The sequence below is a fragment of the Gopherus evgoodei genome, chromosome 1 (genome assembly GCF_007399415.2).
Source record: "Gopherus evgoodei ecotype Sinaloan lineage chromosome 1, rGopEvg1_v1.p, whole genome shotgun sequence".
Lineage (NCBI taxonomy): Eukaryota > Metazoa > Chordata > Testudines > Testudinidae > Gopherus > Gopherus evgoodei.
In genome coordinates, this window is record NC_044322.1 from 215,500,073 (window position 1) to 215,513,930 (window position 13,858).

At 55.2% G+C, this 13,858-nt stretch overlaps 1 protein-coding gene across 2 annotated transcripts; it reads left to right on the top strand.

The window, feature by feature from the left end:
- Positions 1-8,641: 8,641 nt before the first annotated feature.
- Positions 8,642-13,592, top strand: GAPDH (glyceraldehyde-3-phosphate dehydrogenase). Of its 2 annotated transcripts, none has more exons than XM_030535495.1 (12): positions 8,642-8,765; positions 9,438-9,479; positions 10,140-10,239; positions 10,610-10,716; positions 10,808-10,898; positions 11,127-11,242; positions 11,422-11,503; positions 11,789-11,940; positions 12,085-12,163; positions 12,478-12,561; positions 12,768-12,865; positions 13,266-13,592. In XM_030535495.1, the coding sequence occupies exons 2-12, from the start codon at positions 9,457-9,459 to the stop codon at positions 13,333-13,335; spliced, it is 1,002 nt and encodes a 333-aa protein (XP_030391355.1). In that variant the 5' UTR covers positions 8,642-8,765; positions 9,438-9,456; the 3' UTR covers positions 13,336-13,592. The 2 variants fall into 2 exon arrangements, with proteins under 2 accessions (XP_030391355.1, XP_030391349.1); XM_030535489.1 differs by lacking the exon at positions 8,642-8,765 and adding an exon at positions 9,047-9,072.
- Positions 13,593-13,858: the final 266 nt, after the last annotated feature.

The window sequence follows — 13,858 nt, forward strand, 5'->3', positions numbered from 1 at the left end:
ATATGACTCCCGGCACCGGTCCCCGGCACCGAGACGATCCTCCGTGCCGGCCCGCGCAGACCTTACCATCCGGGGTCGGCCCCACCGTGGCCCTCGAGACAGCCGTCCGTATCCTCCCAGACGGACAGCGGGTATGCGCTGGGCACCGACCGGCAGGCGGCGCTGTTCGGTGATCCGCCGCTGCAAGACCAAGGCCCACAACAGTGGGGATTCTGGACACCCTGGGCATACCATCAGGCCCAGGGCCCCCAGCAGCTCCCTGCTAGACCGGCGACCTGCGGAACGTAGGGCCCCTGAAGCCTCCTTGTCTCGCCCCCCTCCCTCCCCGGAAGGGGAGGAAGGGTCCAAACAGCAGGACTCCGCTGCGGCTCCGGAGGCAGAGGCGAGGGCTGAGGAAGACCCTCAGTTAGACACTCTCGTGCCTGGGGTCTCATCATCCTCCTCCCCGGATGAGGCGGTGGCGGGTACCTTCCTCCAACAGTCCCCCTCCCGCTGGATCTCAGGGCGCACCAGGACCTCCTCAGGCGATTGGCTCAAAATCTGAGTCTGCAGGCAGAGGAGGTCTCGGAGATAGAGGATCCAATTGTCACCATCCTCTCTTCTGATTCTCCCACCAGGGTCGCCCTGCCCTTCATACGGACCATCCAGGCCAACGCCAATACTATCTGGCAGTCCCCGGCCTCCATCCCTCCGACAGCGAAAGGAGTCGAGAGAAAGTACATGGCCCCTTCTAGGGGATACGAATATCTACATGTTCACCCGACTCCCGGTTCACTGGTGGTGCAATCGGTGAATGATAGGGAGCGTCACGGCCAGGAGGCTCCGGCCCCCAAATCCAGAGAAGCCAGGCGGATGGACCTCCCTTGGCCGTAAGGTGTATTCGGCTGGGGCGCTGCAGCTCAGGGTCTCTAACCAGCAGGCCCTGCTGAGCAGATACGCCTTTAACTCCTGGGTGGCAGTGGACAAATTTAAGGAGCTGCTGCCACAGGATGCTCGCCAAGAGTTTACGGCCATCTTGGACGAAGGCAAGAAGGTCGCACGCACGGCCTTACAAGCCTCCTTGGACGCTGCGGACTCGGCTGCCCGTACCCTCGCGTCAGGAGTTACGATGCGTCGCATCTCCTGGCTGCAGGTTTCCGGCCTTCCGCCGGAGCTCCAGCACACTATACAGGACCTTCCTTTCGAAGGCCAGGGCCTGTTTTCTGATAAGACAGACCCCAGACTCAAGAGTCTAAAAGACAACCGGGTCATTATGCGGTCCCTCGGGATGCACACCCCCGTGACGCAGCGTAGACCCTTTAGGTCGCAACAACAGCAACAACGTAGGCCGTTTTCCCAGTTCCGCCAGCGGCAGGACCTTTACAGGCGCCGCGGCAGGAACGGCAGGCGCAGGCAGTCTGGGAACCAAGGGGGGCAGAACCAAGGCTCCTCAAAACCCCCGCCTGGTCCTAAGCCTTCATTTTGAAGGTGCGCCCGAGGGCGCTAGTAACAGTTTCCCCTATGGATCCTTCCCCCCCGTTTTTCCAACCGCCTTTCGTTTTTCCTCCCGGCGTGGTCCCAAATAACATCGGACCGCTGGGTCTTAAGCATGGTGCAGACGGGATACCGCCTGCAGTTTGTTTCATTTCCTCCTTCCCGCCCTCCTTCCTCGTCCCTCTTCAGGGACCCCTCTCACGAGCAATTCCTTCGGCAGGAGGTGCAGACGCTCCTCAGCAAAGGAGCTATAGAGGCGGTTCCGGAAAACGAGGAAAGGCAAGGGGTTTTATTCCCGCTACTTTCTGATCCCCAAGGCCAAGGGGGGCCTCAGGCCTATCCTCGACCTGCGAGAACTCAACAAATAACTCGTGAAGTTGAAGTTCCGCATGGTATCCCTGGGGACCATATTCCATCCCTGGATCCGGGAGACTGGTACGCCGCCCTCGACATGCAGGACGTGTATTTCCACATTGCCATTTGGCCGCGCCACAGACGCTTTCTCCGCTTCGTTGTGGGGGCTCTTCATTATCAATTTGCAGTCCTCCCATTCGGCCTGTCCACGGCCCCCGAGGGTGTTTACAAAATGCATGGCAGTTGTCGTGGCGCATCTTCGGCGCAACCGTGTCCACGTGTTCCCTTATCTGGACGACTGGTTGATTCGGGGCACGTCGGAACAGCAGGTCAACAGCCATGTCCGCATGATCACCGCCATATTTGCAAGTCTGGGCCTCTTGATAAACACAGACAAGTCCACTCTGAGGCCCACGCAGAAGGTGGAATTTATCGGGGCCGTCCTGGATGCCACTGTGGGCAGGGCCTCGCTGCCTCTGCAACGGTTCCAGACCATGGCGGCGATCGTTCAACGTTTGCGGTCAGCCCCATTGACGTCAGTGAGGACATGTCTAACCCTGTTAGGCCACATGGCGGCGTGCACTTTTGTGACCGACTACGCTCGGCTCCACATGAGGCCTCTCCAGCTGTGGCTTATCAGTCATTACAGGCCGGCAAGGCAACCTTTAGACATGTTAGTCACAATCCCCCAGAAGGTCTTAGATTCTCTCGGCTGGTGGTTAGACCAGTCCGTATTATGTGCGGGTCTTCCCTTTCACCCCTCTCAGCCCTCGGTATCCCTGACAACGGATGCCTCAGATCTAGGCTGGGGGGCCCACCTAGGGACCCTGCGGACACAGGGCCTGTGGTCCCAGGAGGAGGTGGGGCTCCACATCAACATGCGGGAGTTGAGAGCGGTCCGCCTTGCTTGTCAAGCGTTTTGTCATCAGCTTCAGGGTCGTTGTGTCGCCGTGTTCACGGACAACACGACGACCATGTACTATATCAACAAGCAGGGAGGCACCAGGTCCTCCTCCCTGTGCCACGAGGCGATACGACTCTGGGACTTTTGCGTAGCCCACTCCATTCACCTCAGGGCTTCCTTCCTCCCTGGAGTACGGAACACTCTGGCAGATCGATTGAGCAGATCCTTCCTGTCACACGAGTGGTCCCTTCGCCCGGACGTCGCTCTCTCCATTTTCCGGAGGTGGGGTTATCCCCGGGTGGACCTCTTCGCGTCCAAAGGGAACAGGAAGTGCCAAGCGTTCTGCTCCTTTCAGGGCAGGGAGCCGGGGTCGATAGCGGATGCCTTCCTCATCCAGTGGTCAACCCACCTGTACTATGCATTTCCCCCGTTCCCTCTGGTCCACAAGGTCCTCCTGAAGGTGCGCAGGGACAGGGCTCTCGTGATCATGGTGGTCCCGGCATGGCCCAGGCAGCACTGGTACACCATGCTGCTGGACTTGGCCATAGCCGACCCAGTTCCCCTGCCCCTTCATCCAGACCTGATTACCCAGGACCACGGGACCCTCTGTCACCCAGACCTGCAGTCGCTGCACCTAGCGGCGTGGCTCCTGCGTGGCTGACTGGTTCCGAGCTGCGCTGCTCCACGCCTGTGAGAGAGGTGCTCTTGAGCAGCAGGAAACCGTCCACAAGAGCCACATATTCGGCGAAATGGAAGCGCTTCTCCTGTTGGTGCGTAGAGAGAAATCTCCGCCCTATGGAAGTTTCGGTAACCGAAATCTTAGACTACGTTTGGTCCCTCAAAGGGCAAGGTCTGGCCTTATCGTCGTTGCGAGTCCACCTAGCAGCTATCTCCACCTTTCACCCGGGTGCGGACGGTCGCTCCGTTTTTTCTCACCCGACGGTGTCGAGATTCCTTAAAGGGCTGGAACGTTTATTCCCCTAACGTCCGTCCCCCTGCTCCAACCTGGGATCTAACCTGGTGTTGTCCCGGCTCATGGGGCCCCCCTTTGAGCCGTTAGCTACTTGCTCCCTGCTCTACCTCTCTTGGAAAACTGCCTTTCTAGTGGCTATCACCTCAGCTAGACGGGTGTCGGAGCTCCGAGCTCTTGTGGTAGACCCCCCATATACGGTCTTCCACAAGGACAAGGTGCAGCTGAGACCACACCCTGCTTTTATGCCCAAGGTGGTCTCAGCCTTCCACGTCAACCAAGAGTTTTTCCTTCCGGTTTTTTTTCCCAAAACCTCACTCCTCAGGCAGGGAGCAGCAGCTCACTCGCTGGATGTCCGTAGGGCTCTCGCGTTCTGCATAGAGAGGACTAAGCCCCTTCCGAAAATCCCCCCAGCTTTTCGTGGCGGTAGCAGATCGTATGAAAGGGCTTCCTATCTCCTCCCAGAGGGTATCCTCTTGGGTTACGTCCTGTATCAGGACCTGTTATGACTTGGCCCATGTCCCTACGGGCCGTGTGACTGCGCATTCTACCAGGGCGCAGGCGTCGTCGCTAGCTTTCCTCGCCCGTGTGCCCATCCAGGAAATCTGTCGGGCAGCGACCTGGTCATCGGTCCACACCTTTGCTTCCCACTACGCCCTGGTCCAGCAGTCGAGAGAGGATGCGGCCTTCGGAACTGCAGTGCTCCGTGCCGCGACTTCTCACTCCGACCCCACCGCCTAGGTATGGCTTGGGAGTCACCTACCTGGAATGGATGTGAGCAATCACTCGAAGAAGAAAAGACGGTTACTCACCTTTGTAACTGTTGTTCTTCGAGATGTGTTGCTCACATCCATTCCACACCCGCCCTCCTTCCCCACTGTCGGAGTAGCCGGCAAGAAGGAACTGAGGAGCAGGGCGGGCCGGCAGGGGTATATATAGAGCGCCATGGCGGCGCCACTCTAGGGGGCGACCTGCCGGCCCACTGGAGTTGCTAGGGTAAAAAAGTTTCCGACGAACGTGCACGCGCGGCGCGCACACCTACCTGGAATGGATGTGAGCAACACATCTCGAAGAACAACAGTTACAAAGGTGAGTAACCGTCTTTTCTTATATTATGGGAACAAGTAAATAATTTTTCCTTATTCACTTTCTCCACACCACTTATGATTTTATATACCTCTATCATATCCCCCCTTAGTTTCCTCTTTTCCAAGCTGAAAAGTCCTAGCCTCTTTAATCTCTCCTCTTTTGGGACCCGTTCCAAACCCCTACTTTTAGTTGCCCTTCTCTGAACCTTTTCTAACGCCACTATATTTTTTGAGATGAGGAGACCACATCTGTACGCAGTATTCAAGATGTGGGCGTACCATGGATTTATATAAAGGCAATAAATATTCTCCATCTTATTCTCTATTCCTTTCTGAACAATTCCTAACATCTTGTTTGTTTTTGACTGCGTGGATGTCTTCAGAGAACTATCCGCGATGACTCCAAGATCTCTTTCTTGATTACTTGTAGTTAAATTAGCCCCCATCATATTGTATGTATAGTTGGGGTTATTTTTTCCAATGTGCATTACTTTACATTTATCCACATTAAATTTCATTTGCCATTTTGTTGCCCAGTCACTTAGTTTTGTGAGATCTTTTTGAAGTTCTTCACAGTCTGCTTTGGTCTAAACTATCTTGAGCAGTTTCGTATCGTCTGCAAACTTTGCCATCTCACTGTTTACTCCTTTCTCCAGATCATTTATGAATAAATTGAATAGGATTGGTCCTAGGACTGACCCTTGGGGAACACCACTAGTTACCCCTCTCCATTCTGAGAATTTACCATTAATTCGTACTCTTTGTTCCCTGTCTTTTAACCAGTTCTCTGTCCATGAGAGGACCTTCCCTTTCATCCCATGACAGCTTAATTTACGTAAGAGCCTTTGGTGAGAGACCTTGTCAAAGGCTTTCTGGAAATCTAAGTACACTATGTCCACTGGATCCCTCTTGTCCACATGTTTGTTGACCCCTTCAAAGAACTTTAATAAATTAGTAAGACAGGGTTTCCCTTTACAGAAACCATGTTGACCTTTGCCCAACAATTTATGTTCTTCTATGTACCTCCAGTGTATCCTCCTGTTAGGAAAGACCAGGACTAGGTGCTGTAGAGGGGAGCAGTGGGGGTTATCTCTCAGCTACTCTAGTTCTGGTTCCCCCTTACAGGAGGCAGAAGTATTGGCTGTGGGGAGAGTGTTGGTTGGTGTTCAGGCTTGGAGTATAGTGGTTTGCAGCTGTTGTGGTGGTCGATCTTACTTGCCCTCTCCCCTCTGCACAGAGAGCTCCCAACGTTTGTGTATACTCAGCAAACACAGGGCCTTGGGTTTGTGCAAATGCTTAAGTAATCCTAGAAAGGTCCTCTGTCCCCTCTTCTTTCTAAGTCCTCTATAAGGTTTTGCCCATGATCTAGCCCATCTCCTGGTGAGGCAGAAGTGCCAAATTGTTCCCACTTCCCTGGTTCCTCTTCACTGTTGTGGTATAAACCACCCCTGTGGCCTTTAATTAAAGGTCATAACTTCAATTGGAGCTAAACTTAGCTCCCTCCCACTTTCATAGCACTGGGAATAGCAGCTGGATAAGAGGAGTTACATTACTCCTCAGCCAGGTGATCTGTCTCTGCCTTCCCCTTCGTATCTGCTCTGCTACCCACTCCCATCTGTGCTTTCCCCTGCTGCCTCTTATCCCTACAGATCCTGCTCTGCTGACCCACACAGTCCTGGAAGACTGAGCTCTGATATGGGGGGGAAGATTACCCGTATACATATATTACCCGTATACATCTCCATAACCCACATATTCTCATGAAAGGGCACTCCTTAGAGATTTTAAAAAGGCATAGTTTCAAATACCCTCCAGCTCTCAGTCCTAAAATGGGATGCATATTCTGCAGGCATCTTGTCCCATGCTGGGCACTGCTGAGATGAAGCCTGTATAGCGGGCATCCCAACTTGGGCTGGGCGTAGCCAGGGTGCTGCTGTGAGAAAGGATCCCAATCTGGGCTAGGCAGGTGCAGTGAACGGATGTGAAGCAGGCACTGTATCCAGGCAGGGCACTGCCAAAGACAAGTTGTTGGAACTGTGGGTGCTCCCCCTTCACACACACAATTGTGTCATTACCAGGCCCTGGCCTGTTCTCCAGCCAATGAAAATGCACTGCCACGGCTGCTGTGAGCAGGCTAGTCAGGTGGTAGGCAGGATGTCCGCAGTCACGTCCTATCGGGTAGGAGCCTCCCAGTGCCTTATTCAAAAGTTACTCACGCTTGCTGAGCGCAGCCTGATGGGAACCTGGCCTGAGGGTGGGGAATGCCAGGCCAGCCAGCCTGGGAAACACAGTCCCATTCTAAGCATGTCTGGCTGGAGCAAATCAGGGGAACGCAGAGCCAATGAAAGTCCGGGGCAATTTTTGCTCAGGAGGGCTCGGGGCCAGCAGCACTGTAAGCCTCCTTGCAGCTGTGCTGAGCCGAGGGAAAGGTGCCCGCGGCTCTAGATCCTCCCTGTAGTGTCCTGGCAAGTTCCTGAGGAGGTAGAATTGGTTTGGGGGATTTGTGCCCTCTGATTCCAGCTGGTAGCTTGTCTGAGCGACAATTGTTCCCTATTCTTTCCTGGGGCGGGGGAGGGGAGGGGCGGTTGTGCAACTCCCATCCAGCCCCCAGCTCAGAGCGGAGCCGCCGGGCTTGGCCTCTTGCCATATTACCATAGTGTTTATAATTGAGGTGCATACACTTTCCTGCCAGTCTTCGGTGAGCGGGATATAAGAAAGCACCAGGTGTAACTCAACCTGAGTGGAGACACACCCCTGGCTCACACCAGTGAGAGACCCATGGGTCCCATCCCCCATGCAGGGCCTTTGAGAAAGATGGGGAGGGGCTTCCAGAACCCTTGCCCTCTCCCTGCGTGAAAATGTCAGAGCTCCTGAAAACAGGTGCCCCCAATAGAGGGATCCCTTCAGGCTCCCGTGTGCTTCCCGTCCTGCCACTGTGTCTCCAGCTTCCTGTGCGATTCTGTCCTCATGCAGCTGACCTTTCCTGGCCCACCATACAGCAGAGGGGCTCATCGGGGGATGTACAGGAGCCAAACAAGCAAGTGCAGAAAAAAACCCACTGAGAAACTCTGCTATAGTCCTTCAATCCTGTGTTATAATCCTCTGCTATTCCATTCGTGGGCTCCTCACATACAGCCCTAACTATGTCCATTAGGTGTAATCTGCAACCTTCCTGCGATTTCACTCACCAGCGTCCCCCATTCCCAGACACACAGGGCACGCTACTGATTATTTGTATTACAGTAGCACCTAGATGTCCCAGCCAGGACTATGGGTCCCTTGTGCTGGGCACTGAACATAGTGACAAGCCTCTTCTATTCCAGTCAGCCTCTGCCTCTACAGCTCTCCTAGTGCCCCTCAGCCTTGATGGCTGGGCCTGGTGTCCTGGGTGCTGTGTTGGGCTAGCTGTGTTGTGGATACAGTGTAGCTGGTGAATCCTACTGCCTGTGTCCTCCTCTCACACACGGTGTGCACGAGATTCATGGTAGGGTTACCAGACAGCAAATGTGAAAAATTGGGATGCAGGACGGGGGTGTAATAGCAGCCTATATAAGAAAAAGACCCCAAAATCAGGACTGTCCCTATAAAATCAGGACATCTGGTCACCCTAATTCACAGTTGGAGTCTCCCTCTGCCTTCCCCTTGCACAGCAGGTGGGAACACAGGAGAGATCTGAGTGTGACTGGCTGTGTAGGGCTGCAAGAGACGGGAGGGGGGAGCCCCCCGCCCCGCTTCTCCTTTGCAGGCTAGGGAATGCAAGAGAACAGCCACAAATGGGCGTGGGAGGGCGCGCAACGCAGCAGCATTAGGGCTGCACGTACACGGCTCTCTGCTGCCCTCCGTCTCTGATTTGACGCTTTCTCCAAAGGCCGGGCCCAGCAATTACCATACGGGGCTCTATAAAGGCCGGGGCAGCGAGCCTGTCTCTTTCTACCTTCCCCCTACTGCAGGATCGCGGCTCAGAGGCAGCCCCCAGGTAAGAAGGGGCTCCCTACAACGTGGAGCCGGAACACCGCAACCAGGGTGACCTCCCGCTGCGCTCCCGGGCAGCGATGCTGGCGGCTCTGGGGTGGCAGGGGGCGGAGTGCGGGTTTCGGTGCTAGAGGACCTAAAGATCGCGCGGGGCCAAGAGCGGGGGGGTGGGGGGTGGCTGCGCCCTGGGACAGGAGGGAGGGGGCCGGTGCTAGGGGCGCTGAGAAGTTGTAGGGGCAGGTGCACGTGAGGCGCTGGCTGATTTCGGATTCTCCTTTGTGCTCAGGCGGGCTGAGCAAAATGGAGGCGAGGTGACAAAACCCGATGGGGTGGGGGGTGTAACTGCCCGATGTGCAAGCAGAGCCGGGAGTGGAGTGTGGAGGGGGCGGCGCGGAAGCTGGTGCTGGCCCAGGGAGAAGGAAGTCGCGCTCCGCGGGAAGTGGGTTTGGAGGCCCCGGCAGGGCGCCTGTGTCCCGCCCTGCACGCACGCGTGGGGCTCTGGGGCTCTGACCCCCGCCCACCCAGTGGGGCTCTCCGGCCCGGCGCCGCGGCTGAACTACTTGGGTCTAGTTTGCTGCCCCCCCCCCCCCCCGGAGGCGGAGCCGCGGCAGGGTGCGTAGCAGGAGTGCGGCTCCTGCTGTCCCTCGCGGGTGTCTCAGTATCTCCCCCCCCTCAGGAGCATCTCGGCAGAGACGATGGTGAAGGTCGGAATTAACGGGTGAGTCTCTGCTGGGGCGGGTGCTGGGCGCGGCGGGGCTGCCCCTAGGGCAGGGTAAGGCCCGAGTGTGTGGGGTGGGGGAGGGGGCTGGGCTCCAGCGCTGAGGGGGGGGGTCCCCGCGCCAAGGGCGCGGCAAGGTCGCTTGGGCCGCGGCTGGCCTGCAACCCCCCCCCCCCCCCCCGTTGCGGGCCCTCGGCGGGACGGTCCTGGCCCGGCTGACTCACTTCTCCCCGTGGCTGCTGGGGGGAGGGGGGCCGTGACTCACCCCGAGCGGGAAGCGCCGCTGCATGCCGGGCTCCTGCCTCCGCCCCGGGAAGGGCGCCCTGGTATCGCGTGTCCTCCCCGGGCCCGGGGAATGTGACCTTCTCCTGCCGCGCCGCGGAGTAACCGGAGCCGGGGCCCGGGTAAATTTAGCGCCCGACCTTTGGGGGCGCGGGGCGGGGGCTCTGTTCATCTCTAATCTCTGCTCGCCCCTTGCGGGGCTGCGGCTCCCTGGGGGCCCCTCCGAGCGGCAAGTAGCTCTCTTCCCTCCCCTCCCCCCACTGGCGGGGGAAGGGCTACAGTAGGCGGGGGTCTGAATCTGGGGTAGCCTCTGGGAATGAAGCCAAGCCTGAGCTCCACATCAGAACAGCTCCCCAACCGCTTCTGTTCCTCTCCTAGATTTGGCCGTATCGGCCGCCTGGTCACCAGAGCTGCCATCATCTCTGACAAAGTCCAGATTGTAGCAATCAATGACCCGTTCATTGACCTCAACTACATGGTGAGTGGGACCCTGATCTCTAACTTCGAGCTTGCTGTGTGGCCTGTGCAGGTGCTGTGCTGCAGGTGGGGTGGAAAGGGGTGGGGAAGGAATGCAAGTTATCTGACTTATCTATTATGGGCATTCCCTGTGAAAGCCTGAGAACAACTCAGGGGGTGAGATGAGATTTAATAGGACTGGAAACTCCCATTTGAGCTAAATACAGATGAGCAAGATCACTACAGGCTGCAGCAAACTACACCCACGAATTCCTGTGGTTAAAATCAGAGTTGAGGGGCATTAACAGACCTATGAGCAGGTTTTGAGGATTGAAACAGGGAAGTTTTGAGAATGCAGCCAGCGCTTGACTTCTGTCCATTTCTACTTCTAGGTTTACATGTTCAAATATGACTCCACTCATGGGCGTTTTCATGGCACTGTCAAGGCTGAAAATGGAAAACTTGTGATTAATGGAAACCAAATTACCATTTTCCAGGAGTGAGTGTGACTCTTCCTTGCCTTTCCTTTGGAGCTATGGGAGAGGGCATTTGGCAACCTTGCAGTTCCTAAACGATTTCTCTCCTCTCAGGCGTGATCCCGCTAACATCAAGTGGGGAGATGCTGGAGCAGAGTATGTTGTAGAATCCACAGGAGTTTTCACCACCACAGAGAAGGCCAGCGTGAGTGATGGATCACATCTGGCTTGGGTATGGGAGGAAAAGGGTATAGGGATGACTCCATCCCCTGCAGGTGCAAGTGGGTATGTACAGACTTCTCCCAGTCTGAGGCTGTATTGCAGTGGAGGTGTTCTGTTTTTTTCTTTTTTTGAGGGGAGAAGGGGCAAGATATCCCAAATGTGCTGCTCTACTGGAGCTATAGAGGAGTCTATTAATGTTTGTCTCCCTCAGGCTCACCTGAAGGGTGGCGCTAAGCGTGTCGTCATCTCTGCCCCCTCAGCTGATGCACCTATGTTTGTGATGGGTGTCAACCATGAGAAATATGACAAGTCTATGAAAATTGTCAGGTGAGGATGGAGGGGAATCAGAGTTGAACCTGAGGTGCAGAACTGACTGTTGTCCTCTCCTGTGAATGTGTGTGGCGAAGATGAGTGGTGATTGGCCCCTCCTGCAGAGGGACTGCCTTCTGGGGGGTGGGCCCTGACTGCCTCTGGCTGACTCTGCTTCTTGTCTGTCTGTCTTCCAGCAATGCTTCCTGCACCACCAACTGCCTGGCTCCTTTGGCCAAGGTCATCAATGACAACTATGGCATAGTGGAAGGTCTCATGGTAGGTGATCTGGAGGCACAGAACCCCTTATTCCTGAAAGCCCCCAACACCAGCTCTGTCTGTGGGGCAAACTACAGAGTTCTGGATGGTGCCTCTTTCCCCAATCCACAGTTTTGGGTGAAGAGGGATGGTGACTGTGACCCCACAGCAGGAGAGGCAGGCTCCCTATGCTACCTGGAATAGAGGAAAAGGGAAGGTTGGGGGAGGAATACTTGAGCTCAGTGGGATGAGGCTCTGTGTAAATGTTGATTCTGTTCTACCCCCACCCCCCCCTTTAACTTTCAGACCACTGTCCATGCCATCACAGCCACACAGAAGACTGTGGATGGCCCCTCTGGGAAGATGTGGCGAGATGGCAGAGGTGCTGCCCAGAACATCATCCCAGCATCCACTGGGGCTGCTAAGGCTGTGGGCAAGGTCATTCCGGAGCTGAATGGGTGAGTGTCGGTTACGTGCATCCCTTGCTTTGGGGCACAAGGACATCAGAAGGGGCAGGGAACCTGCAGCTGGCCCACTTCGCCCTCTCCCCAGAAGTCCTGGATATGCAAGAGCCTGTTCTGATCCACTTGTGTGTCTCACAGGAAGCTCACTGGAATGGCTTTCCGTGTTCCAACTCCCAATGTCTCTGTCGTGGACCTGACTTGTCGTCTGGAAAAACCAGTGAGTATTGCAGGAAGTGGACCAGGCAGGCCCTGAAGCCTGCACCTCTAATGTTTCTGTCACCACCTTAACCTATAGGGCAGGGAGCAGCTGCTTTGCAGCCTCCATCCTATTTGGAAGTAGCCCTTTGTGTTGCTTGTTTCTTATTGCTCTAAAAGATTATGCAAGAGGCTGCCCCTATCTGGTGTAGTTCCTGGCACAATGGGGTCCTAGCTATGCATCTCAGCTGTGCAGTCTCAAATGGCAGCAATCTTCCCTGGGAAGCAGCTACCACTCCATGGGGTCTGGGATGCTCTGACTTCTCTCTCTTTCAGGCCAAGTATGATGACATTAAGAAGGTGCTGAAAAGTGCCTCTGAGGGGCCTATGAAGGGCATCCTGGGATACACCGAGGACCAGGTAAACTCTCACCATCCTGCCAACAGATTGGGAGAAGAATGGAGTGAATACCTCCTCACATGAAGGGGGGTGGGGGGAAAGGAAGCTACCCCCCTGGGAGTGTTAATGTATCGGGGTGTCAATAACACTTTTTTGTGGGCTTGGATGGAGTTGAGGACAAAATGGGTGTGTGAGACAGTCTTTTCCTCTTCCCTCCCCACTCACAGGTTGTCTCCAGTGACTTCAACGGTGACAGCCACTCATCTATCTTTGATGCAGCTGCTGGCATTGCTCTCAGTGATCACTTTGTCAAACTGGTCTCCTGGTATGGAGAAGAGAGGCTGTGGAGATGAGGGATTTGGAGGGTGGTTTCTCTGGGATAGGTTGGGAGTCCAGGGGAGACTTGGGGGTCACTTAAGGGGGTTGGCAAGGATCCTATCATGGCAAGCTTTGCATTCTCTCCCTCTGTTGCCTCCAGCTGTAATTTTAGGTTGAAAACACTTTGCAGCTAGCAGCAGAGTTTTTGGTTGGCAAAGAGGCAGTATCTGCCTAGGAAGACCTCATATAGAGTGAGGTTGACCCCTAGTATCTGAACAACTGCTGTCTCAATCTTCCTCAGCTGGAGGAATGGAGGTTGTTCTGGGGCTTGGGGGGGAGACCCCCCACGGGGGACATACAAGAGGTCTGTCCATCCCTAACTGCTCCTTGTCTACTTCTGTCTCCAGGTATGACAACGAGTTTGGATACAGCAACCGTGTTGTGGACTTGTTAGTTCACATGGCATCTAAGGAGTAAGCCAGGTGCATAGATCAGCCTGTGCCTGGAGAATGAGGTGTGTGTGGGGGAAGTCTTACTGGAGACCTTTGTTCTTCTCACCCCTCTTCTCGCCGCCACTCAGCTCTGCAGCCTGCAGCAAGAACCTGGTTCTGTTCCATCTGTCTTCCCCATTCCTCTACGTGTATCTGAAGCTTGGGGGAGGTGGAGAGGCTAACAGAAGCTGACCTGTTTCTATACCACATTTTCTCAAATAAAGTAATAGCTGTCCTAAAATATTTCTGTTTCTGTCTGTCAGGAGATGCCACAAAGGGCTCATAGCATGTGTTACTGTGGCCACTAACATAGCCTCGGACTTTTCCACCACCCCAAATGGTAGCTACTGGCCAGGAAATGCAGCTGTTGCAAACTAAGAATATTTCATATAAGACTAAAACTATAAGGTTTAATCCAAGCAGTCAAACCTTGGGAAATCTCAGAAGAGAGGCTGTGCAGGGTGTGGCTAGACTTTTTTGTGGGGTGGAAAGAAGACACATGGTGTTCC

Bases quoted from the DNA above. Each gene is read 5' to 3' on its own strand.
- GAPDH (XM_030535489.1), top strand. The intron at 10,717-10,807 runs GTGAGTGTGACT...CTCTCCTCTCAG, and splicing joins CAAATTACCATTTTCCAGGA to GCGTGATCCCGCTAACATCA. The intron at 12,562-12,767 runs GTAAACTCTCAC...CCCCACTCACAG, and splicing joins TGGGATACACCGAGGACCAG to GTTGTCTCCAGTGACTTCAA.